The sequence below is a fragment of the Ammospiza caudacuta genome, chromosome 1 (assembly GCF_027887145.1).
Source record: "Ammospiza caudacuta isolate bAmmCau1 chromosome 1, bAmmCau1.pri, whole genome shotgun sequence".
Lineage (NCBI taxonomy): Eukaryota > Metazoa > Chordata > Aves > Passeriformes > Passerellidae > Ammospiza > Ammospiza caudacuta.
In genome coordinates, this window is record NC_080593.1 from 145,575,559 (window position 1) to 145,600,578 (window position 25,020).

Consider the following 25,020-nt stretch of genomic DNA (forward strand, 5'->3'; position numbering starts at 1 on the left):
TGGTTTGTGATGGCCTCCATCCCCTGCTCTTCTCACATCTCTACCTTGTAGCACAAGTAGAGCTCAGATTTGTTTCTATACTCTGCCAAAGCCTTGGAACTCCCTATCTTCCAGCATCACTTGGTGTCAGTTCACTTCAGATGAAGATGTTTCCTGTTGTCCAGACTGCCAAACTTCCCTTTTAAGCAGCTCTGGGCACCCTATCAAGGCAGATTTAGCATTTGTTGTCCTGTTTCTTTCTGCAGAGCTTGGCCCAGCTCCTGTAGGGGGGACAGAGAGAGGAGTATCCTGGATCACCAATCTGCCCTTCATCCCCATGTTCTATCCAGAGAGGTCAGAACTACTGCAGTGGTCCTGAAATTGCTCCACAAGGCTTTTTTTCCCAGCTCCTGGGTGTGTTTCCACACAATAAGAAAGTCCCAGCTGAGGTGAGAGCATGTGGCTGGCTGCAGCTCACTTACTGGTCACTGCCTGGGGCTCTTGCTTTCCTGCCTACAGTTAAAGCAGGGCTACAGCTCTGAATTCAAACCCTACAGTGAATCAAGGGAAGGCATTTGGATATATAGATCTGGAGCCATGGATGGGAAAAGATGCAAATAGACAAGTGATTACAGGCAGTAGAACCTTTACTTATTTGACAAAAAGTCTGCTTTGTCTTTGAGGTGTCTAAAGCAGCAAGTGACCACTGGTGTCAGGTCATGAAGGAAATCTGCAGGCTCCAACAGAAACCCCAATAAACCCCTGCTTAATCACCAAACAGCTGCTGACCTCTTTTGTGCACATTCAGCTCAAGGTGCCTTGTGTAGCAGGGATGTGAGAGCAGGGAGAAATGAAAAACATTACTTTACTAAAACAGCTTTAAGAGCAAATTAGGCTTGTAAGTTTGCAGACAGAGGTAGTAAGTTATTCCTGGAGCATTCCCTGAGGAAAAGGCTGGGGAAATTAATTACTTATCAAAAAATAAAGCCTAATGCTACTGTTTTGAAGTGAACAAAATGAAATACAAGAAACAGCCTCTAATACAGCTATTCTAGAGCAGTTGTGTTTGATGCTCAGGGTTGATTCATCCACCCAATGGGACTGTGAGAGAGAAATCAGATTCATAATTTCTGGTGGTAACTGAGGCACAAAATTATCTTCAAGCCTTGAGGGAAAAGAAAAAACCCATGTGGAAATGGATCTGGTCCCATACAGCCATTCAGAGAAGAGCAAAAAGCACAAGGGGAAGGGATTTTTCTGGTCAGACACTACAAGGAACCAAGGTCAAACTGGTAGGAACAGCATTAATCGAGTCTACACTGGATTTAAAGTTCCAGGTAAGCTGGAAAACATTCCTTAGGTGGTGCAGAAAATGACTGATGAGCTTCCCCTCTGCTCTGCCAGCTTAGCAGATGTGACAGCTGTCACCAAGTTTGCTCCCTGCCCCCAGCATTGCCAAAGGAGTGGAGCAGACATCCGCCGTGCTGCAGGTTCTGTAATTCACAGAGGAACAAGGCAGAGCCTGTACCATGACACACTATCGTTTTTACTGTTCCCCAGCAGCAGCTGACCAGAGCCAGCCAGGACGTGCAGGTTTTGTGCCTGCTGCAGCTCGGGGAGGTGGCAGCTGAAGCACGAGTTGACAAACAGCACTTAGCTTATCTCAAGAAGAAACCTGAGCACTCCCTCAGCAGATGACAGAGCTGTAAATCTTGTTATGTATAGCTCTAAAAGTATCATTAAGACAACTTAGAATAGTTACTTTGTATTAGATAAGAAAAATGTTTGTCTTGCAGCTATGCAGAGGAAAACATCTTACAGTCAGGTGTGCATTTTGCATCTACCTGAAAAGCCTCCAGCTGTTTCAGAAGAGCTAAAGGGTCTAATAAAAGCATCCCTGAGAGCCTTAAACTCCTAAGGTGAGAAACTCTCTGTCAGAATGCAAGGCCTGAAGCTGAACTTTATTTTCTTATGGACATTTACTCCTCTGTCTAGTTCTGGTTTCATGGCATAGAAAGGTTCCCAGTCCAGGGTGTGAGTGGCATGAAACTATGTAACAGTGTGGAGCATGGGAAAATAAAGTGGTTTTCTGTTGATACTCAGGTGAACTATCACACAGAACTAGAGAGTTCTGGGGAGGGGAAGCACCTGAAAATAAATCAGGTTTATACGGTTGAACTGTTTGTTTTCTGTTGTGCAGTGGGGAGCTATTTTGAGCTTCATTCTTTGGTATTTAATATTTGCACCACTTTCACTGGTACAGTCTGCCAATTTTCTGTTTAACTATGAGCTTTAGGCTTGCCAGGAAAAAAGTAAGGAGACTCAAACTTTGAATGACAAGGGACTTCTCTGGGCATGCATTTGTCTTGTTCTCTGCTGCTCCAAACAGTATATGAGATATGCACCTCAATTTTGACTTAGCAAAAGAAATCAATACATGTCACCGAAGAACACATACTGCAAGTATGACAGAGAACTGAGGCTGCTGGGAGTCAATGTCTCTCTGAATGCTGTTATCTGAAATATCGTGACACAGCAGAAATTGAGAAAGAGCACAACATTTAACCAGACTGATTCTCCTGCCCCATATCCATATTTCCCCCCTCCAACCCCCCCATGTTGAGCCCATGTAGATTTGAAAGGCCCAAACAAAGCAAGCAGGATGTTCTGTGACAGTGGGACATCACCAGTGCCACAATCCAGCCTGAAGAAGCTCTCCCACAGCAGTCTCCTGAGCCCTGTGCTGTGGCAGCTACTGCTCTTGATACAAACCAGATCTGATAGCTCCACACTCCAGCTTTTCCTCTGGCTAAAGGATGTTCTCCTTGCTTTCTAGCAATTTCAAGTGACTTGTTCATTTTGGAGTAGCTTTGACAGGAATGGATCTTAAATGAGAAACATCCAAGAACTGAGTCAGAGATGGGGGAAAAAATAACCTCTGGGTTAGCAAGCTGGGTCAGATCTGAAATTCTCAGCAAGGAAGTCACTCCATCCAGGAAAGATTAGTACTGCTCTAGTTGGTGTGAGAGCTGCTGGGAGCTCCTGCCCAGGGACAGGGCTTGTGGATGGTTCCTTCAGCCCCATGTGCTGCTGGGGAAACAACACAGAGCCTGCTGAGGCCAGACAGAAAGCAATCCAAACTCATGCACAAAACAAGTGGTTTGATGCTAACTTTAGTAAGTGAAGTTTTCCAGATAAAGGCAATTGCATCCATATTTAACAGCTGTTAAAGAGATACACATTTAATTGCATTATATAAGGAGTGCTTTATATTAAAGAGAAAACATTTCAAGTGCCTTAGTTCTACCTGTTTGGAATCCAGACTTTCTCCCTACAAGATATTCCAGTTGACAAAAAGGGCCTCGTTCAGATATCTGGGATCAACTGAATACATTTATTTAAAAGCAATTTTAAATATTAAAAAAGTAGAAATTAACACATACAGTACTCAAAAACTGTCACATTAAATACATGTGAATAGACATGTGTACTGATGTTTTACCTTAACATTCAATGAGAAGTCAAGATTTTAACTAGTGGCATGACCAGATCTGATTTCTGTACACGTTGATGTACTATGTAATAAAAAAATAAATAGCAACTGTTGTTCAACAGTAAATAAGACATCATCTGCAGAGCAAACTTCCCCCTCTGGGGGCACCTTCCTCTGCCCCTCCCCCCAACCCTTTATCAGCTAATTTTCCATAAAGATTTAGACTTTCCAAATACTATGTCATATACAAAATTGCAGACAGTGGCTCATTGAGTTCAAATATAATACTGTACTTAAACTCAATCAATATCATACATTTTCAGATTTCTTATGACCCACAATAAGCCAGAATAAACAGAACTATTGTTCCTTATGGAACTAATTTAATTTTATAAAATGCATATGTATACTATTTTAAAGAGCGTAGAAAAGAATAGACATTTGACTCTACATAATTTTACATGCCTAGGTTTTCTTTATATGATTTGCATTTATCAGTTTATTTCAAGATCACTTAAAAATACAATTGACCACAAAAGTGAATAGGTTTTGTTCTTTAATGCAACTTAAAACATTGTAGTAATGGATAAAATGGAATGCTAAATAAATGCTAAACCTGACTTCCTTTCCATAAAAACAGAATAAAGTCTGAAATACTGGAGCTGGTAATACTGAAGATTAGATGCCAGCAGGCTCTCTCACTCATTGCATTTTTTTTTTTTGGAATTAATTTTTTAAAATAAATGATAAAACCATTAATAGTTGATAAATGTTTTGCATTTTTTTCATGTGGGATTTAGACAGATATTTGTTTCTAAATTAACCACAAACAGAATTAAATATTCACTGACTACAGTCTTGTAAAACTGTATTAGAAATGAAAGTCCTCAGAAAGTCTGAGATATGCTTTTATGAAATGAAAATCTTTCCATGCAGCCAAGACAATCTGCTTTGAAATAGCAGCACTAGGTACTGAAGCCAAAATAACATTTAAAGCAAGTAATACAAAACTACATATGAAAGTCATGGAACCCGCTACAGACAAACCATGGGAAAAACACAACCGCATGATGTTCCAAAAGATTAAAAATTATGTTGAAAGTGACACAGGAAATTAAAGTTTCCGGTAATATATTGAAGTGTTTTCTGGCAATGCAACTTTATACCAACTTTCAAGAAACCTCAGGTCAAATGCAGCCTTCCAAAGATTTTCTTAGAAATTACTTTTGTGACCGTATGTCTGTTACTTCGTGCTCTGGGTTACGACCATTACATGTTACATCTTGGTGAACTCCATGAAAACCAACTTGATCCTTGTGAGCTGAGATCTATCATTACCAGCCTGATCAAATGCACGAGAGGTCATCTTAGCTTCCACTTTTAAGAGCATGAAAAATAATTTAAATTTATCTTTATACCACCACTTAAAAAAATCATTTTAGGTAACTAACTTTTAGCAAGGTTGAAGACAGAGGAAAAAAATCCACAAAATCATTTTTCAAAGAGCCAATTTAGCTATAAACAAATACTGTTGCAAGCTCACAATTAACCTGAATAGCAATTAAGTTAAAATGTTCTTTTCCTCAAATGTAGCTATATGACTACAGTACTATTTTTGTACAAAGGCAGGTTTCAAGTAAGCGTCTAAATGCATGCACAATGTCAACAGTTAACATTTGCTAGAAGTCCTTGGTTACTAAGAATTCAGTGAAAGAAACCAGCAAATTTCACACATATCTACTAAAGAACAATATGACTAATTTTCATTAAAGTAAGTTTTCAAATGAAATAAATTTGTAACTTTTTATAGTGAGGTAATATCACAGGGGAACTGCAATCACAGTTTGGCATAGGTCCACATAATATAAACATGAAATGCTGTATGCACACTGTAAAACATTACTGTTATCTGTAAAGTCAGTGAATATTTGTCTTCATAATTACACTTAACTGAGCACTATATTAAATAAATATTGAAGTGGGTTTCATAGCTGTAAACTGCATACACTTATGAACTGCAGACCGATCTTTAAATTGTCCAAAACCATTCACTCATTCTAACTTTCTGCTAATTGTATATTGAGAATACCAGGTTATTAGGAACAGTCATTTCTGTACAGGTACGTGGGTGACAGAGACCACCTATGTTGGAAAGCTGGCAGTCCACACGTGGGACAGCACGGACAGAGATGGAAGTGCTAAATGCCCAGGATGGCTTCAACAAACCCGGTAAGGCGTGCCAGGTTCCAAGGCTACCATAATACTGGCAAAGGCAGAATAACACAGTATATTTACAATACATAGAATTCAACCTCATGAGGTGAAACTTAAATGAATTCTTAATTTGTAACAGCAGCTATATATACAGTTGTGCACAGGATTACAGGGAGGCAGCAGCGTTCGCTTTTGCTAAAAAGCCCGTCTTGCATGAAGAATGTGCAATGCTCAAGTTTAGGATTTGTTTGTTTTGACTAGTCTGACAGAATGTGCACAAAGGACACTGGAAAGACCCCTTTCCTCTCTGGCTGTCCTTCGATGTGGCCAATCTGCAACACAGGAGAAGAAGGTACAGATATACATATACATATAGATGTGCATTGTACACAGAGTTCACAGCCTGCACTCATTCAAAAGTACCAGCACTGCTCACAGAGCCTCTACCACCTCTGGGACAGTCTGAAGTTAGTTAACATTTGAATTTGTGTAAAGGAACAAAATGAAATTGCACAAGCACATTATAAATAAAAGAAATTAAGTCAATTAAATCTAAAGAGAACAAAACTCAATTTTTTTAAGGAAACTTAGATACATCACTGAATTTCAAAAATGTAATCAAAACAGAAGCCTGAGTTTGTTCTGTCTGACAGGCAGATTTTCAGTAACTTCTCTGAAAACCACTGATCTTAGTTAAGTGAATGAATCCTGAACACCTCACTGAAGGGAATTGTCTGCTATATTTGTGAAGTTATTTATGATAATCTGCCTGTTTCACTTAAGGTGATAAAAGCCCAGCTGTTTTCTCATTGAATTAGTATGATACCTAATGATTTAGGTGCATACTAGTGTTTATAACAAATCACAGTGTTGTCTGATTAAGCGTCCTTCAGCTACATCCACCTACATCTTTTGCATAATTATTATTTATAACGAAATAGCTAATAAACTTATTCAAAGACATAAAAAATAATGGAATACTTTATATGAACTTTCCATGTTTAAAATACATAATTATAAACAACTGTTGAATAGCACTGGAGCAGCAGCCCTGACTGACCACATTATCCTCTTCTCACCTGGCTTCAATGCTGCTCACTGCTTTCAGAATAATGGTGTACTTTCCTTCCTCTTCCACAAGCTTACAAAATGGGAAGGGGAAACATACAGGGCTGGCCATTTCCTCTTGGAGAGCCAAAGTTTTGAAGCATATGAGTCAACAGGCCTTGTTTCCCTTCTCAGAAACACTCAGACTGGGGCGCTTCATGGAACTTGCTGGGCATGTCCCAAGGGGCTTAAAAAGCACTTCAAAAACCAGATCCAGCAGGGAATGCAGCAGTAATCAGGGACTAGGCACTGCTCTTTTGATACCAGCTTTTCAGTTGAAAATCTTCCACACTTAAATGATGAGTGAGAAGAAAACGTAGCTGGAAACAAAACAGCAAAGGTTGTGCTGCCCTTAGATTAGGATATCACAGGCAGCACTGCAATTAGAATTTGTTTTAGTCAAATGAAATCTGTCTCATTGTCCCCAGGAATAATTCTTTGGCAGGGAAATATGATGTAGCAGGGCTTTAGGGACATAAGCTGGATTGTCAAGAAAGGCTGGAGCCTTCACAGGAGTTTGAGAAAAGCCTGGTGTTAGCACTTGAACAATATGCAGTCCATAATAGGGGGAGTATGGTATGAAACAGGGATATGAGAGGGAAGAAGAGAAACAAAATGTTATCTGCTTCTCATTTAAGAAGAAAACCACCAGCTTATATCATTAATTGCAAACTATTCTTTAGATTTTCAGCAATCCCTATAGGTATAACTTAACCTTTTGGGTGAACTGAAGATAGTTACACATCTCATTTTCATGGAGGGTACAAGTTTGTTACATGGAGTAAGAATCATTACTTCTTCACTTAATGAAAGGCTGTGTGCATTACAGAGAGGGATGTGTGTAAATATGTGCTGTATGAGCCAGCAATAAAGCTAAACCTAGTGGGGCTGGTTCTAACTGACTCTCCCTCCCAAATAAAAGGGTTTTTCTCTAATGGAAGTTTAAGGGCTGGCTGTTAGCTCAGGCAAAAAGAAACCAAACAAAAATCAAAGCAAAACAAAGACAAAACCCACCACTTACAAACAAAAATAAAAATAAATCCTCCACATTTGGAGAAAGAGGCTTTCCTATAAAAGTCATAAAGAAGTTATGTGGAACTGTAAAAGGGAAAGATACATACCCACCACTCTTGGTCCTCTTCACCAGTTACAATAATTACTTCTCCTTCAACAAAAGTGAGTTCATCATCATTATCTGCCTGACAGTCATAAATGGTCTTCACTCGCCTAACTTTGTTTTTCCCCTAAAAAAAGAATGAAATTTGAGATGAAGCACATGAGAAATAGAGGAAAAAAAAAGATTTTTGCCTTTTAGTTGTGTTTTGTTTTACAAGGAAGTGAAGACTATCAACTACTTTCCCTGCAACTAGGAATATAGAAATCCAAAAACTCCTTCAACAAGGATATTTAAAAAATAATATAAAAATTTACTTACACAGGTGTGGGGTTTTTTTTCCTTAAGATTCAGAACTCACAGCAGAATATAATGTGTGGTGCTTAACATGTGGCCCTTAAGAGGGCTTAAGTAACCTCTGTTTCCTCTGGTGAAGAAAGCTTAAATAATGTCTTTCCATTATTCGAGTCAAACACCCTCTTTTTTCTTTAATATATAATTCCTCAATAAACCTACCACGAACAAAAAATTAAATCCAGTCTCCTCTAAATGTTCCAAGAGAGGTAAGGACTGAGGAAAATGCTGCATTGGAATCCCAGTATTCCTTACAGTTTTGGTTTTGGATCTAGTGCAAAAATACAGGATTCTTTGATTTTAAATCTGCTTACAGGACTGGAAATTATTTTTTTAGAGATTTTTCCATCCAAATGTTAGCAATTTCTTACTAAAATTATCTTAATGTCAGATGGCAGTACTATTTTCTGATGATAACTCACACTAGATATTCTCAGAGCTCTGCCATTCTGAGTCCAAGTATTTTCTAGGTCATACTTTGCTGCATACTGCTAATTCATATGAAAAAAGCCTCAGCCATGGACTCCTCCCCAAACATATGTTTCTTATGGCACAGAAGATGACTTAAATTATTTCCAAATAGAGTAAGTAAGCAATGTTCACAGCAAAACACTCTTGCTACTTTATATTCCTGTATTTTCATACCCACACCTCTTCAAAACCTACAGTTACTTCTTTTAACAGATTACAAGAATTCAAAAACCCAAGAAGAGCAGAAGGAGATGAGAAGCAGAAGGGCTATGAAGGGAAAAGTCAGCAGGTTTAGAGGAATTTGGGCCAAAACTAACTTCACAGAGGAAATTTCCTAGGGAGTCTTCTCTTTGCTGTTACCTACCCACTTGAAATTCCTCCATCTTTTGGCAAAAAAATATCCCTGCAGCTCAACAGCAGAACAGAAACACTGAAAAAAGCACTCACACTAAACCCAAGGTACAGAAAAATAATAATTACAGGGGGATTTAAGGGAGAAAGCAGTTAACACAACATAAAACTAAAAAAAAAACCCATACCCAAGACAAATGAAGAGAAATACCTGAAGATCATATGAGATCAAGGGTTTTTTCTACAGCAAAGGTTTGCTGCATGAGAAGTCACATCAAAGAATGCTTCCTCTTTTCTTAAAAATATGTCAATATAATTTAAACAAAATCTCATCTAGCACTAGGGACTGGAATTCAATAGGAATGGGTGCTTGGGGACAGTCCCAGCTTTCAACTCCAGAGAACCTTTACAAGCCAAGAGCATTCCCTCCCAATCAATCCCCCAGTGATGAAGGGAAGCAACTACTTCTGCAAGGTAAAAATTGTCTTGTTCAATAAAAAGAATAAAGAAATTCACATTCCCATAAACTCAGAAAACTGTATGGAATTCAGCTTGTAAAAGCACATGAGAAATGATGGTAATTATTCTGGTTCCATCAGATTTCAACATTTTATGCCTTTCACAGAGAGCAGCAAAAAGCAGCATTCAAGCTCAAGGTCTATTTAATCATGGGAAGGTATAAAAAAGGATGGATATGTAGAGAGCACATATGTTCCAGAACATATTTTGTTCATGTTCCAGAACAGTTTGTGGCATTGTTGTGTAAAGAAATGGAAACAATTCCAGGAAATGTAATCTGTGACTAAAAATCAAATACGCACCACCGACTGATTCCCTGTACCCAACAAGTGCTTATTACCAAAAGATTTTGTGCTTACAACTGAACAGCAGTGAGATGCTGTGATCATTAATAATCCAACCATGTTCTTATTTACATTCAACACTTTTTTTTTCGCCTTTAAAAATGAGTATTTTGTCTCCTTTATAGAAACTACCACACACAAAAGAACACTTAAGTGCTCAGTGTGATTTCAGGAGCACTCAGTGCAAGTTTTGTTTCTCTAAAAATATCCTTTCAAACCTTTATAAATTATCAGCATTGGAATTTTAAAATTATATTTCTGGACAATTAATTTTCTAAAACTATCAATAAAAAAAAACTATGCTTCTCTGTTTAGTGGCTAAATAGTCAAGCCCAAGAGAGAGGCGCCCACGAGCACTGTGGCTGCTGGTGTGGGTCTCACTGCTCACTGGGATGAAGCACTTCACCAGCCAGAGGATGAAAATGGAGGCAAAATAAAGTGTGCATGCAAAGATGTGCAAAAACCTGGTGATATATACATACATACATACATACATATATATATATGTATACTGGGAAGATATAGAATAGCTTTTATCACTGCACAACAGTGGATTTATTTATTTTACTGCACCTATGAAAATGGCTGAGTTTAGAGAACAAAGAACCTTTCCTCAGATTTTTTTCTGTATACAGTAGAGTGACAGTTTAAAAAAGCCAAAAGTAACCAAACTAAACAGATAATCCATTATTTGCTTTCTTTTCTTCTTTAATAAAGTGACAAGTAGCTGAGAATGGCCAGCATCATTTGCCTGCTTATATTTAAAAGTACATAAGTAAACAAACATTTTTTGATCTGATCCCTGCAATATTTAAATTCAAGAATACTCAGGAAGCCCAAGCAACAACTCTGTTGTGCTCAGTTCAGACAGGAGCTTACAGGCAAGTCCATGCCAGAAGCCAAGCAGAATGATGGCTCCACAGGGCTCCTCCTCACACAAGCACAAGGCAGAAACTCATCCTCTGCTTTCACTATTTCACTGGGATGAAGTCTTATTTCCTTTTTACAGAAGTGCTTTGCATAGCCAATCTGGCAAACAAAGCCATCTCCCTTTTGATGTATCCCCCATGATGAAAATCTTAAGAGAGCTCTGGAGTTTCATAGTTATCTCAATCTACACAGGCATTAAGAATCCTCTGTTGGAAATTGTACTGGTTAGAAAGATGAACAGCAGGATAAATGGGGGGTTGGAATCAAGGTAAAGCTCCAGATCTACTACTACACACCATGCAGCAATGTCAATTTTGCCACTTCATCAATACATCTGAACCTACACCTCAACCATTATCAACATTAAATACTCACAACAGGGACATTTACTGTTTTGCCACAGTTGACTTTACTTTAAATTTTGCACCTACTGACAACAGGTGCTAACATCCCTTCTTAAAGCTTACTGAGTCAAATATATAAATATTCTACCAATCTAAGGCACGCAGACTCGTGAGCAAAGGCAACAGAGAAAACCATCAATTCATTCAGAGTTGTGATTGGCATAGATATAATAAATACATAAATCCCAACAAATCTAAATACATTGTCATGCTCCCAAGGTTATTGTTTTATGTTGCAAGTATTTGAGCATAGAGGAGGCCTTGAAAATCCCCAACACCTGCTGAAGCTGCTTTGGGGCACAAAAAGAGCCCCTCATTCCCCAGCCCATAGCTTTATGTTGCCTTGAGTGCACAGCTCAAGGGTGCACACAAAGTCCTACAGTAACTTCAAAGCCTTCCATGGATACTCCCACGGAGCTGCAGTAACACCTACCATGTTTATCTTCCTGGGGAGTGGCACAGGGGTTTCTGGCAGGGTGTGTGTTATGTCATTGGACTCTTCAGATGCTTGCCTTTGGACGGTATCTCTGGATTGTATGTTTGGAGAGAGATCTATGGAGTGAGATTTTTGATTTGCCTCTGAGGGCTGAGCCTTCGGTGCTGCTTCCCCACCTTGAGTTTTAGCCAACAGCTCTCCTAGCTGAGGTTTTGGAGGAAGGTCCTTCACTTGTGGCTTTGGAGGTAAGTCTCCAAGCTGTGGTTTTGGTGGCAAGTCTCCTAGCTGAGGCTTTGGGGGTAGTTCTCCAGGCTTTGGGGGTAAATCTCCCACTTGAGGTTTCTGAGTTAATTCCAGAGGCAGAGGCTTTGGGGGCAGGTCTCCAGGCTGTGGTTTCTGTGGTATATCGATGGACAGTGAGGGCTTCTGAAACATTTCCATGTGCTGATGGGATTTATCTATTGAAAGATGATGACTGGTTTCTATTTTTCTTAGTGCCACTAAAACAAAAAAGTAAAACAGTGTTTTTCACAATCTTAGTATTTTAATATTAAAAAAGTTAGGCATATATCAGAACTGCAATTGTGCCAATGACCACATGGTCACTGAGCCCCAAAACTGCCCCCAAGTGTTCCTAGTCTATGACAAAAGCAGGATAATACAACTTCACATAACCCTGCTCTCTCAGGTCTCATTTAATTGCTCCTCCTGGAGGCCAGCAGTGCTTATTCCAACAGCTATTCGATGTCAATTCATAATTATTTACTTCAAATGAAATAAAGTGAATCACTTTTTGGAACTAAAGCAAAAAATATGAAATATAATAAAAGACTTTGCAAAACCACCTATAGATCAATTGACACGACTGTAACAAAATTTATTTTAATGACAATTACTCACATATACAGTTCAATTCCATACAAAAAACCACCTGACTCTCAGGATTAGTACCTGTAAAATCTCTCAGAAGAGAGAGAATGAGCACATATATCTATTTATGTACTGGACAGAACATACTGTACTATAGACATTCACACTAAAACTAAGAAAAAATTAATTATTGTATATATTTACAATTTAGTAAAGATGAAAGTTTTAAAATATGTATTTTTCAGATTTGATGGAAGGAAATTGAAACTAGACTTTCAAATAGTTATTTTTCTCAGTGTCATCTATTGATTTTACTGTTAAGCTCCCTAAGAAAACTCAACTGAAATCTACCTCAAAAAACAAAATTATTAGTACATACAAAAACTCCCCAACCCAAAACCTCCTAAATCAAACAGCCCTAATGTAAAAACAGATGAAGGGGTACAAGAGAGAAAAATTTTACAACCTGTGATGAAAGCAACACATTTTAACTAGAAGGAACAATTTCCTATTGCATTCAGCACTGCTTTAGTATTATATTCTACCAGCCAAAAAAGTGCCCTCACTCCCTTTGGATATCACCCACTTCCATAACACTTTAACAATATATTTATGAGTACTTATACTGAAAAAAAAGCCCTAAAAATCCCCAAAAAACCAAACCAATAAAAAAATCAAAACAAACCAATAAAAAAAACCCACCAACCAAACCCCCCCACCAAAAAAACCCCAAAAATAAAACCTCACCAACAAAACACCCCAAACCAAACCCATTTGCATAGTTTCCATGAAAGAAATTGTATAATTACTATCAGATGTTTCATATAAAAAAAAGGTGGTGTTGATCCCTGTCTATGGCTGTGCCCTTGACTTACCTCACAGCAAATGTACACACACTGATCTTCCACATGGGTTTGAGATTTAAGCAGATGATATGAAAAACCCTGATAGCAGCCCTTATCAAAGTGCTTTGATTTAGCCCTTCTTAAATTTTCACCTAAACCATTTTAAATCAAGGAAGTGTTGACTTCCTTCACAGTGCCACCCTGGTGCATCATTGCTGTCTCTTTCAAAAGATAACATGTCAGAATAATTGTAATTTAACAAACTTACAAAATTAACATTTGCTTTTTCTGTTACAAAATCATTTGCACTCTAAATTTCAGACATCTGGCTTCAGAATTTGGGACAAGCAGCATTTCTTGATCTTCAGGCTCTATTGTGATTATCCACTCAGACAGATATAATGTATTTTTGATGGATTCTGCATGCAGACAGAACAGTCTGAAGTAGGTCTACTTTCTACTTTATAGTCAACTGCTGCCACAACTCAAAACAAACAAACAAACAAACAAACCTTCAGTGTGAGTTTAAAGAGACTGGGAAAGAACATTTCTAAATGAAAGGTGCTCCCTGGGATGATGGTCTCAGCTTGTCACTGATATATAAATGAGGATGTAACAGCACCTGATTCTTTCCCAAGCAATTGCACTGACCACAACCCTGATTGGCAGAGCATGGCACAGATATAGTTTGCTCCAAGCTATCAAGAAATGGGACTTGGAGATAATACTACCAAAACTACCAACAGGAATGGTCTAGGATAGAAACAGAAGCCCAGAGAAATTATCCATGGAGATGCTCAAAATGTGACTGGACATGGCCTTGAGGAACTTGTTGTCATGGCAGAGAGCTGAACCTGCCCTCATGGCAGAGAGCTGAACCTGCCCTCATGGCAGAGAGCTGAACCTGCCCTCATGGCAGAAAGCTGGCCCTGCTCCAAGTGCTGGACTGGACCAAGAGACCTCCTGAGGGCTCTTCCAGCTTCAATTAGTTCATGATTTATTTCTTTCCTCCTTAGGTGTATTTTTTTCAGTTTAATAAAAGGCTTCCCCATCTTCCAAAATCTTTTCAGTTTTGTGAAGCTTTCATGGTTTGTGGCATTTTAGAAATGAAATTTCTGCTGAAAAGATCCATGTATTTCAAACAAGTACCCACTTTCACCCACATTTAAAAGATTCCATTATGAGAATAGCCACAAAGAGATTTCTTACCTTTCTGAGGTAGTTTGGGAAGAACTCTAGGGCCAAGTGCAGTCTTTGCAGTCCCAGTGCTAAATCAACAGATGTCAATTATTAGTGCTTACAACTATTATCAAATATACTTCTCATACTATCAAATATATTTCTCATTTTCTCCTTTAACACATCCATAAATAAAAACTCCCACAAAAATCCACATTTATTTTGCCCCTTTTGTATAATCACTTGGTCTGTGGACAAATCCCAAATCTGAAAGCATTATTTAGAATTAATTGGGTTTTTTTTTCAGAGAAAAAGACATACCAACCCGACACAGCTTCAATGCTATGGGGCAGATATACTCTATGAACTATGGTACATGCAAAATGTACTCTGAAAATAGGTGAAGCTGAAATACCAACTCTGTGGGCAGATCCTGAACCTTAAGAAAAAATTTTTCTTCAAAATAATTATAGTGAAACATACAAAACATAATCTGTCCTTCATGTCAGTGAAGCTTTCCAGGACTGAGCCTATGCCTTGTAGCCTCCTGCACATGTGTGGGTATTGTATCACACACTCTCTGCTTCAGGAGGAGACAAAGTCTCTGCTGCTCCCAGGAAATACTGATGATTGTGGGAAAACAACATGTTTTAACTCTGTCAACCTGGATTACACATGTGTTAGCTATTCCCATCAAAGTTTTTCCTTTAAAACCCCACCTAAGTCACTTTTATAGAAAAGGAATGTGGAAAAAGAGAAGAAAGCAAATTGATTTAAGGCATAAAAATCAAACAATACATAAAAATCAGTATCAGCTCAAAATAATGATTCAAAAAAAAAGAAAAAAAGAAAAATGAGTGAGAAAGCTGCCAATGTATGTTCAACAGAGCAGTGACTCTTCTGCATCAGCTGCCTTAATGCTGGTATTGCTTGTCTCTGCAGCCAACATTTCAAAATGAGCATGAAGAAACACTTTTAATTTTTAGCTCTTTTTTAAATAGCAAAAATACATCACAACATGAAACCAAAAGAACAGCCAGGCTCAATCTTGAATCAATAAATCACAGAATCATAGAATATCCTGAACTGGAAGGGGCCCACGAAGATTCTCAAAGCCCAGCTCCTACCTCAGCCTCTCTCTAATGCCATGGAGTACAAGGAGCTCACTTTTACCCTTGTCTGACCAGAATCCAGGATGGGCCCAGCTCTCTGTGCTGGGAACACTTCCACTTTCCCCCCAATGCCCAGTGCCAGCTGGATGGATTCAGCAAACATGGGAAGCAGCTGTGCTACCTCCAACAGGTCCCCTCCCTGTCCTGGCAAGGCAGAGCAGTCTGGGGGTGTCCAGAAACTCTTCCTACACATCTGCTGTGCCCTGTCTGAGGTTACACATCCCTCCCCAGCCACAGCCCATCCCACACACTGTGGTCATGCAAGGCTGTGTGCCTGAGGCAGGTGCTTTTTGGAATTATCATGCTCTGAACCTCAGGACTTTGGAATCACAGCACAGACAGAGGAGTAGCAAACTCCAAGTGACAGCAATGTATGGCTGTCCTTACTGCTCCAGCTATTGAAAAAGACACTTGTAATGGACAGAGCTGATGAACTATGAGCTAAAAGCAGTTTGTGTTACTGCAAACTGTGTGGCAGCACAGGAGCCTGACAGAGTGGAAAACAGCTAAACTGGAAGACTGAGATGAACTCTCCCTCTTACAGAGCCTTCTTCGATGGCAGCCTGTACCCAGAGTGACACTGCTGCTCCAGGCAGGACACCTCACACTGAAGCAGACAAAATGAAATGCCAGGAGACATGAAAATAAAACTTTTGTCCTGCTGGCCCGTGGTCTGAGGCAGCATTCCCCAGCTGGGAGAGCACTTCTGTAGGAGCAGCAGAGATGTGGGCACAGGGCGTTCTGTCCGTCCTGCTCAAAGGACGGATTGTGCACGGACAGCGAGGGACGGCGTAGGAGGCTCAGGGCAGCCAAAGCATTTGTATGCTAGCAGGGCATGCAGGAAACTAATAAGAAACATAGCTAGGATTTTATTTACTATGAAAGGCTTTTCTAATTTACAAATTAGTTGTATTTATTTAAATTTTCATCTTTGCCTTCATGTATGCAGATTTTACCTTGACTGCTGAGACATCCCCTCAAACTTGTTTGCAGCCTTAGTTGAAGGTGGGCCCAAATCATTACCTGAGTTGAAAAAAGGACAATTAAAAACAAAACAAAAAAATCATTAGGATAACTGAAATATAATCAGCAGAGGGTGCAATTTAAAGCAAAACATGTATTTCTCTATGCATGTTCTATACAACATATCTAAAAGATAATTTATAATTTTATTCTTTATTAATAATTTTGTAGCTGAAAAAGCAGGAGGGACCAAAATAATCCAAGATGACCTTTCATATAACACATTTTAAAACAACTCACTGGTAGCTCTCATCTCCTGGCAAGAGAAGATTGAATGACATTGCTGTAGGGCATTTGTTTTGAAATAGTGTTTCAATTTTCTCTGCATAGAAGGAGATACAGCAGGAGACACATCAGATTCATTTTTCATTGATGTTTACATTTTGCACCATGAGGCACATCTTTTTTAAACCATCATGAATGTGAGTTTATTCACAAAATATTAAATTTCTAAGGATTGGTATTTTATCCTACGCAAAGAACAGGCTTTACTGGTTTAGTGACTAAGTTTGTATGTTCCCATAATCTGCATTTTAGCCACTGGTAAAGCAAAGATCCTGGGTATCCAGAATTCTGTCAAAAGGCAGCAAAATCCAAACCCAAGCACTCTGGACTCCTCCAGCAGACAGCTTCTCTTCATTAGCAATCACCATTTCCAAGGTATAATGACAGCAACTCTTGGCTTAGTGCCTTTTCATCCCCTTTGCCTCTCCTTTTACAGCACGTCAATCTCAGAACCAGCTTCAACAACCATTAGTAAATTTTGTCATTGAAATAGATGCAAAGTGACATTTAATGATCCAAGAACACAAAATACTTCTCATTCAAAAGAATGACACATTTTTCTAAATACCATTCTTGGCACATTGATGTCTAAATGAAGCAGCAGAAAAGGCTCATGCTGTGCCTTGCTAAAAATATGTTTGTGCTTAAAAGTGGTGCAAAAAAGGAACTAAGGTAAAACAGCAAACATGTAGATCCTAAGGATAAAGGAAGGAAAAATATCTCACGGTTGCTATGGAAATACAAAATAATCCAAATGACATTTTTAGAACATCTTTGAATAGTAACTCAATTTGCTTAGACATAAGCTAAGGATTGCACTGCTTGAAACTTCAATTAATGCACAGATTAGAAGACAAATGCTGAAATTCCACATAGCAAGAAATATATCAACAGAGAAGAAAGCATCTGAAAGGAAAAGCAGTGAATATCTGACAATATCCTTAAGCAAAAAACCACAAAGGCAGATAGAAGAAACTCCCTCTTTTATAAACACAAAATTTTATACTTGCTTAAAAATCCAAATGGACTTTGAAACAAGCTTTTGTACAGATTTCAGCTAAGAAAAATGGGGACAAGAGGTCCCTCTTCCATCCACTGGGGTTTAGCTTGGCCTGAAAAGCAGTGAAGAGACAGGAAAAGCCATTTTCTTCTCTGGCCCTGCTCTGACAAGGTGCTTTACTGCTACAGGCTTCTTCAACTGCACACCTGCACCTTTCCCATATTTTCTTCTTCCTTTATCTGCTGCCTAATGTGTTTAAGGAAAAGTTGACACCTGCTTAGCATCTAATCCTACCACACCTTTCAACCTAACAGTGCTACATTATACAGAATTCTTGTATATGGTACTTTAGGTGCTTTGGACTTAAATACTTGGGATTTTTTACATATTTAAAGTCCAAGCTCTTAAAAATGCCTAAACTACTTCTGAAAAAGTACAGGGCTGTTGGACTCCACAACATAGGAAACATTTTTTTTTCCATATCCCAGACTTCTGAGAAGTAGAGAGCTGAAAAGATTCCATTATTTTTATTCCTTGAGAAAAAGCCTTTGCTTTTCATTGGACTCTATACTTTTCTTCATGTTGAATCCTAGATTAAATCACACATGAATACTCCATGATTTACTAAATTTAACTCAATTTGCTAAGAAAAATGGTGCTTTTAGTCTAGCAATTTTTTAATTTTAGGCTGGTAATTGTGTGTTTGTACTAGAATAGAGAGAAGATTCTCTTAAAATACAAGTAATATATGGACGATGCACCTATGTAAGCACTGGATTCCAGTTAAAAAATTTACAGATTCATGGAAATCCTGCCACCAAAACTAAAATCACAGAAAATTACATGGGCCTGATATTTATAGCTACCAAGAGAATTTGCCTGCATAGAGCAATGTTTATTTAAAGGAGGAAGAATATGAGTAGTCTGGAAAATAGTTTCCAAAAGGCATCTGTCAGAAAGGTATCCTGGTAAAAATAAAAATTAAAATGCACTGTTTCTGTGTAACTTCTGCTGACAGCAGGATGCAAACCTATCAGTCTTTGTGTATGTACAGACAACATCACAAAAAGCAAATACAAACTAAGACAACACATTCCCACCAGCGAGGTGTGAACACTTTAGAGGAGAGGAAAGGAGCTCCTGTGGCAGCTGTGAGACCTGCACAGACACTGTGGGTGGCTCTGAGCCCCAAAGCTGCACCCCTGGCTCCTGGGCACAGCAGCAGCAGCAGCAGGGGCAGGGGCAGAGGAGAGCAGGGGCTGAGGGCTGGGTGGGGGCACGGCCTGGGCAGCTGGGGCACAGACAGGGAGCACTGGGGGGGCTGGAGGGCCCCAGGGCAGCGTGGAGGATTTTCAGCTTTCCCAAGTGAGACTCCCAGCCCGGGAGGCAGTGACAGGAGATGGAACTGCTGATTTATCTGAGCTGACATTGCATCAAGCTGCAATCATTGGAAAGCAAGCACCAGGTAAAAACAAACCAAAGATCATATATCAGCCATCATGAAGGTTTTCCCCTGCCCTTTTGATTTGCATTTTCAAAACTCACCCCAAGGAATTGGGCCCTTATTCTGGGGTCCATGAGGTAGTGGGCTTGGTGGGTCAGAGAGGGTTCTTTTGTGTCCTGGGGGTGGGGGAGGTGGTCTCTTCTTGGAAAGAGTGGAGCTGCCACTAGAGGTTTGAGTGCTTAGAGGGAGGGTTGAAGGTGGGCCTGCAAAATAACAAACAACCTTCTTACAAATACATGTGCATAAACGTCAAAGCAGCACCGAAAAATTCACAGTCAGACCCACAGCGAAGTGCAGCAAAAGACTAAAATAAAATGACAAGCCATGCCAAAAACACTGTTTAGATTAAACGACACATCCACCACATTTTTAACCATCTCAGCTGTGGGAATATAAGCAACTTGACAATAGAATGACATGTGTACTTATGTTTAAAAAATACAGGATTAATCGTGCCAAGATTTCTAATTTTAGGCATTGTTCAAGGAAAAGAAAGCATTATGAAATATTAAAATTAAGTAATATTTAGCACATGGGATTAAAATTGCTGTTAATTTATACCAGAATAAAAGCACATTCTATATGCTCTAATATGTGGGGAGGTTTTTAGCCCTCCAGACCATCCCATACAAATTTCATTAATAAACTGGAAGGCAGGAGGAAAGAAATAAAAATATGCCTACAAATTTTCCTTTCACTTTCAAAATAGGATTTTTAGCTAGAGAAGATTTTCTCTAAGTCTTTTTTCTTTTTTTCTGTAGATCAAATACATCAAACTATGCATTCCAAAAGCAATGCAAATTGTTGTACATGGTATGAATAAAATAAACATCAGAGAAGTCCTTTCTGGGACTGAGATTAGATATTTCATGGTAGCATTGCTTGTAAGAGCCTGTGCAGTCACCCCTACCCTTAAATACTTTTATTTCCCTCTGATTTAATGCTGGCACAAGTATCATTCAACACAATGCATGTTTTACACAATATGGGAACAGATACAGCTTGAAAGACAAAATAACTCAGTGGGAAGACAAGAGTTGTTCCTAATCAGCTCCAGCACTGACCTTCACAAAGGTCCCTGCCAAGCAGCTCAGGGAAGCAGAGCTGGCTGCAGATGGCAGCGAGGGGACGAGTGCTGGAGTCAGCTGCCACCACTGCCCAAGAAATGTCCTGTCACACTTCCTGCAGCAGCTCTGCAGCAGCCCAGAACAGCTCCAGGGGCTTTGTTGTTGGACTGCTTTTTGTTAGTTTGAGGGTTTGTTGGTTTTGTCTTGTTTTAATCTAACCAACAACTCAGACTTCACTGCAGTCTTCACTTGCCATAAGTTTTCATGTCAGACAGCTTTGCCATCAGTCCAGATAAATGCAGAAAATTGACATAAAACTTTAAAAGCAAAGTCTATTTATACTGAAATTTCAAGTCTATTGTCAGTCTGTTTTTTAGCACTGTAGACCAACTTGCCTATTTTTGAAAAGCTACCTTATTTGAACAGTATTTGAGCCAAAACCTTCATTTAGTTACTTGACATATATCTTACCACAAAACTAGAGCTGCCTTCTTCAAAAACATTTATGAATATTCTCTATAGGCAGCCTGGAAATGATCAATACCTGAACTCCTTCCCAAATTATTATAGATTATAGAAATATTTAAATCAGTGAGAAATAATATTTGCTAAAATTCCTTAGCTGAAACATTTAACACTGACAAAAGTAACTTCAATGATTCTCTAAGCATGAATCTGTCAGATATTTTCAGCAGGTGATATCTCTCTTTCTTATAAACAGAAAAGAAAAATTTAATAGAATTGCCCCTAACAAGTCAATAATTCAATCTATTCTCTTCCAGATACAGTCCTGGAAGGTCTTCTGCTGTGCAGGAGAATCTTTCAACCACAAGCCCAGCAGAGATTTTGGGCCTTAATTAATTGGCTACTTTTGTAAATCAAATTATATATTTTGCAACCATTCCTCTGAATTTGCTTCCAAGTTCACAAAGCCATTAATTGACAACAAGTCAAATGCCACTGCATTTAATGATTGTTCCCCAGTTTGCATCCTCACCCTTTCTCAATTTAATTTCTCCTTTGAGCTTAAGTAAGCAAGACAACTTAAACTGTGCATTGAGATGCTTCTGAAAGAAAACCAACTTTTCTCATTCTAAATTTTGATTGATGATGCCTTAAGCTCCTAATTCTTTATTTCAGAAATACGAATCAAATTTGATTCGTGATGTAATGGGAATGCATCTAGGAATGGCAAGGGGGCAGGAACAGTCAGTATCCGGTGCTAACAGTGAGGTAACTCTTGAAGCAGTGGCGGTCACAGCCGGGCTGTCCCTTGTCCCTGTCCCCCAAGCACCGTCTGTCCCCGGTCTGTCCCCTCTCTGTCCCTTGTCCCTGTCCCCCAAGCACCGTCTGTCCCTGTCCCCTCTCTATCCCCTGTCCCCGTCCCCCAAGCACCGTCTGTCCCCTGCCCCCTCTCTGTCCCCTGTCCCCCAAGCACCGTCTGTCCCCTGTCCACTCTCTATCCCCTGTCCCTGTCCCCCAAGCGCCGTCTGTCCCCTGTCCACTCTCTATCCCCTGTCCCTGTCCCCCAAGCACCGTCTGTCCCTGTCCCCTCTCTGTCCCCTCTCTCCCAAGCACCGTCTGTCCCCGTCCCCTCTCTGTCCCCTGTCCCTGTACCCCAAGCACCGTCTGTCCCCTGTCCCCTCTCTATCCCCTGTCCCTGTCCCCCAAGCACCGTCTGTCCCCGTCCCCTCTCTGTCCCCTGTCCCCCAAGCACCGTCTGTCCCCTGTCCACTCTCTGTCCCCGTCCCTGTCCCCCAAGCACCGTCTGTCCCCGTCCCCTCTCTGTCCCCTGTCCCTGTCCCCCAAGCACCGTCTGTCCCCGTCCCCTCTCTGTCCCCTGTCCCCCAAGCACCGTCTGTCCCCTGTCCACTCTCTGTCCCCTGTCCCTGTCCCCCAAGCACCGTCTGTCCCCTGTCCACTCTCTGTCCCCTGTCCCTGTCCCCCAAGCACCGTCTGTCCCTGTCCCCTCTCTGTCCCCTGTCCCAGCGCCCGCAGTGTCCCAGCGCGTGTCCCAGCGCCCCCTGGCGGCGGCGGCGCGCACTGCGCCGCTCACAAACCGCCCAAAACGGGCTCAGAGCGACAAAATGGGGAGGAAAGGCACTGAAATACTGTTGTGCGCTTATTGCAAAAATTCAACTTCAGATATGAAGTGAAATTGGTGCTTTTAATTGCCAATAAGAGGGAGAAATCTTCTCTACAAAAATAAACTGTAGTAGAATTTTTAAAATCCCTTAGGTTAGGTTTTATGGCATGTTTTAGATTTCACATTAGTTATACATATCCAGACATTACTGAGGAGGTGCAAAAAATACCTTCACAGCTTTCAGAAGTTCCCATGGCATACAAAAGTGACAGGGAAAAGGTGTTTAAGGTATTATTACAAATCATACTTTCAGACTCCTAGCTTTTCTTTCTGTACTAAACTCACCGAAGAAATAATTACGAATACAAAGTGTCATACACTGATGATTACATGGCTGAAATACAAAAATTAATTATGGTCAAATAAAAACAAAATAAAGGAAAACTTCAAAATGTCATTTCAGAAAGAGGTATAATATTCATGCTTTGAATAATGAAAACATAGGGGAAGTGCTGGAATCAAAATCATTTTATGGAAACAACTGGTGAAATAATACAAGATCTGATGATGTATGAACTGTCTGTATAATTATTATAAAATACACTGTATCATGGAGTCACTTAGGTTGGGAAAGACCTTTGAGATCATCGAGTCGGACACTGCCAATCCTCCCCTAAAGCACATCTCTGCTCCTGCACCTTTGGGATTCTCTTCTTGAGCAATGTCTTGGATTCCTTTTAGACTGTCTCCCAGGGGACTTTTGTCAGCCAGGCTCCTAAACAGGCCCAAGTCTGTCCCCTGGAGGTGCAAGGTGGCAGCTCTGCTGATCTCTCCCTCTTACTTGTCCAAGAATTTGTGATTCCCCGTGCCCCAGACAGCCTCCATCACACCCAAGTCATTCTCTCTCCACGAGCAGCAGGTCCAGCAGGGGCCTTTCCTTGCTGGCTCCCTCACCAGCTGAGTAGGAAAGTTCTCTTCCACTCACTCCAGACACATCCTGGACATTCCTGTCCCATGAGAACAAGGGCCAGCAGTTGTGAGACTTCTCCCAGACACCCTACTCCCAGGGTATCTCATCTGCCTCTCCATCCTGGGTGGGTGCTCTCTAACAGATTCCAGCAGCACATCTGCCCAATGGCCTTTCTCTGGTTCCTATCACCACTCGACCCTACTGCCACCATCATCAGCTCAGACACTCAAAACAGTCCCTGACCTACAGGGCTGCCCCACTGCCTCTCTCTCCCTGCCTGTTCCTCCTGAAGGGTTCACAGCCATCCATCACAGCACTCCAGTTGTGTGAGCCATCCCAGAATGATGGAGCTGCAGTTTTCCTGCTGCACAATGGCTTCCAGCCCCTCCTGTTTGCTGCCTGTGCTGTGTGCAGGGGCATGGATGCTCTTCAGTTGGGATATTGATCCTAACACGTTTTTGGGGGAGAAGCCCTGATTTCTACAAGAGTGTTTGGAGGCATTTTTTTGTATCTCATGAGCCCAAAGGCCCTCACTGGCACACACACTCCCTCAAACACTGCTGTGCTGCCCTAGGGTTACCTTGAGTAAGCCTAGTTTTGTCCCTTTCCCCTTTCTAATCTAGTTTAAAGCTCTTTCAACGTGCACTGATAAGCCAGTGGCAGATGCCACTGCTCCCTGCTCAGGCTGGCAGAGTCACACCCCCTCCTGCATGCCATTCCATGCAAATTCCCATCCCAAGTGCCACACCATGCCCTTGCACTGTTTGTGGTGCTCTCCAGGAGTTCCTTCACACATGTCTGGGCTGGGCCCTGTTGCCCCTGTCCCCATTGTTGCTGTGCTGTCACAGCTGCTGTGGCTCCTGCAGCTTTCTCACTGCCCTAGCTGGGACCAGGGCTGCTCACCTCAGCAACTGCACACGTATCCATACATATATACACATAAATGTGTGTGTAAAACCAGCAGCTCAAAACAATTCCTGTGTGATATTCTCAACTATACAAGGCTAGGCTAGGTATAGTTAAGCAATTATCAGAGCAGTTACTAGATCAAAGGTATTTTGTGATTTTAGCAAGGCAGCAATTGAGCCAGCCATTTCCTCTCCTCATCCAATAGATGTCTTAATCATGATTTATCACATAGTTCAGAAGTTCACATTTTGTAAAGGATATTTTCCTAACACAAGCAAAAAACCAAAAACCAAAAAGAAAATCCCAAAAAACCTGGCCCAAAAGTTTTTCCTTTTCCTTCTGTCAGCTTTCTTTTCCTCAGTTACTGGAAAGCAAATGCTTACAGAACTAACTG

At 40.4% G+C, this 25,020-nt stretch overlaps 1 protein-coding gene across 2 annotated transcripts in view; it reads right to left on the reverse strand.

The window, feature by feature from the left end:
- Positions 1-3,354: 3,354 nt before the first annotated feature.
- Positions 3,355-25,020, reverse strand: part of ASAP1 (ArfGAP with SH3 domain, ankyrin repeat and PH domain 1) — a 142,394-nt gene continuing 120,728 nt past the window's right edge. For both annotated transcript variants that reach the window (XM_058821412.1, XM_058821420.1), the window contains 6 exons: positions 19,636-19,797; positions 16,739-16,805; positions 14,641-14,699; positions 11,714-12,216; positions 7,915-8,037; positions 3,355-6,018 (listed from right to left, as the gene is read on the reverse strand). In XM_058821412.1, the coding sequence (XP_058677395.1) occupies positions 5,944-6,018; positions 7,915-8,037; positions 11,714-12,216; positions 14,641-14,699; positions 16,739-16,805; positions 19,636-19,797 (989 nt within the window). In that variant the 3' untranslated portion in view covers positions 3,355-5,943. The remainder of the gene's footprint in view (positions 6,019-7,914; positions 8,038-11,713; positions 12,217-14,640; positions 14,700-16,738; positions 16,806-19,635; positions 19,798-25,020) is intronic.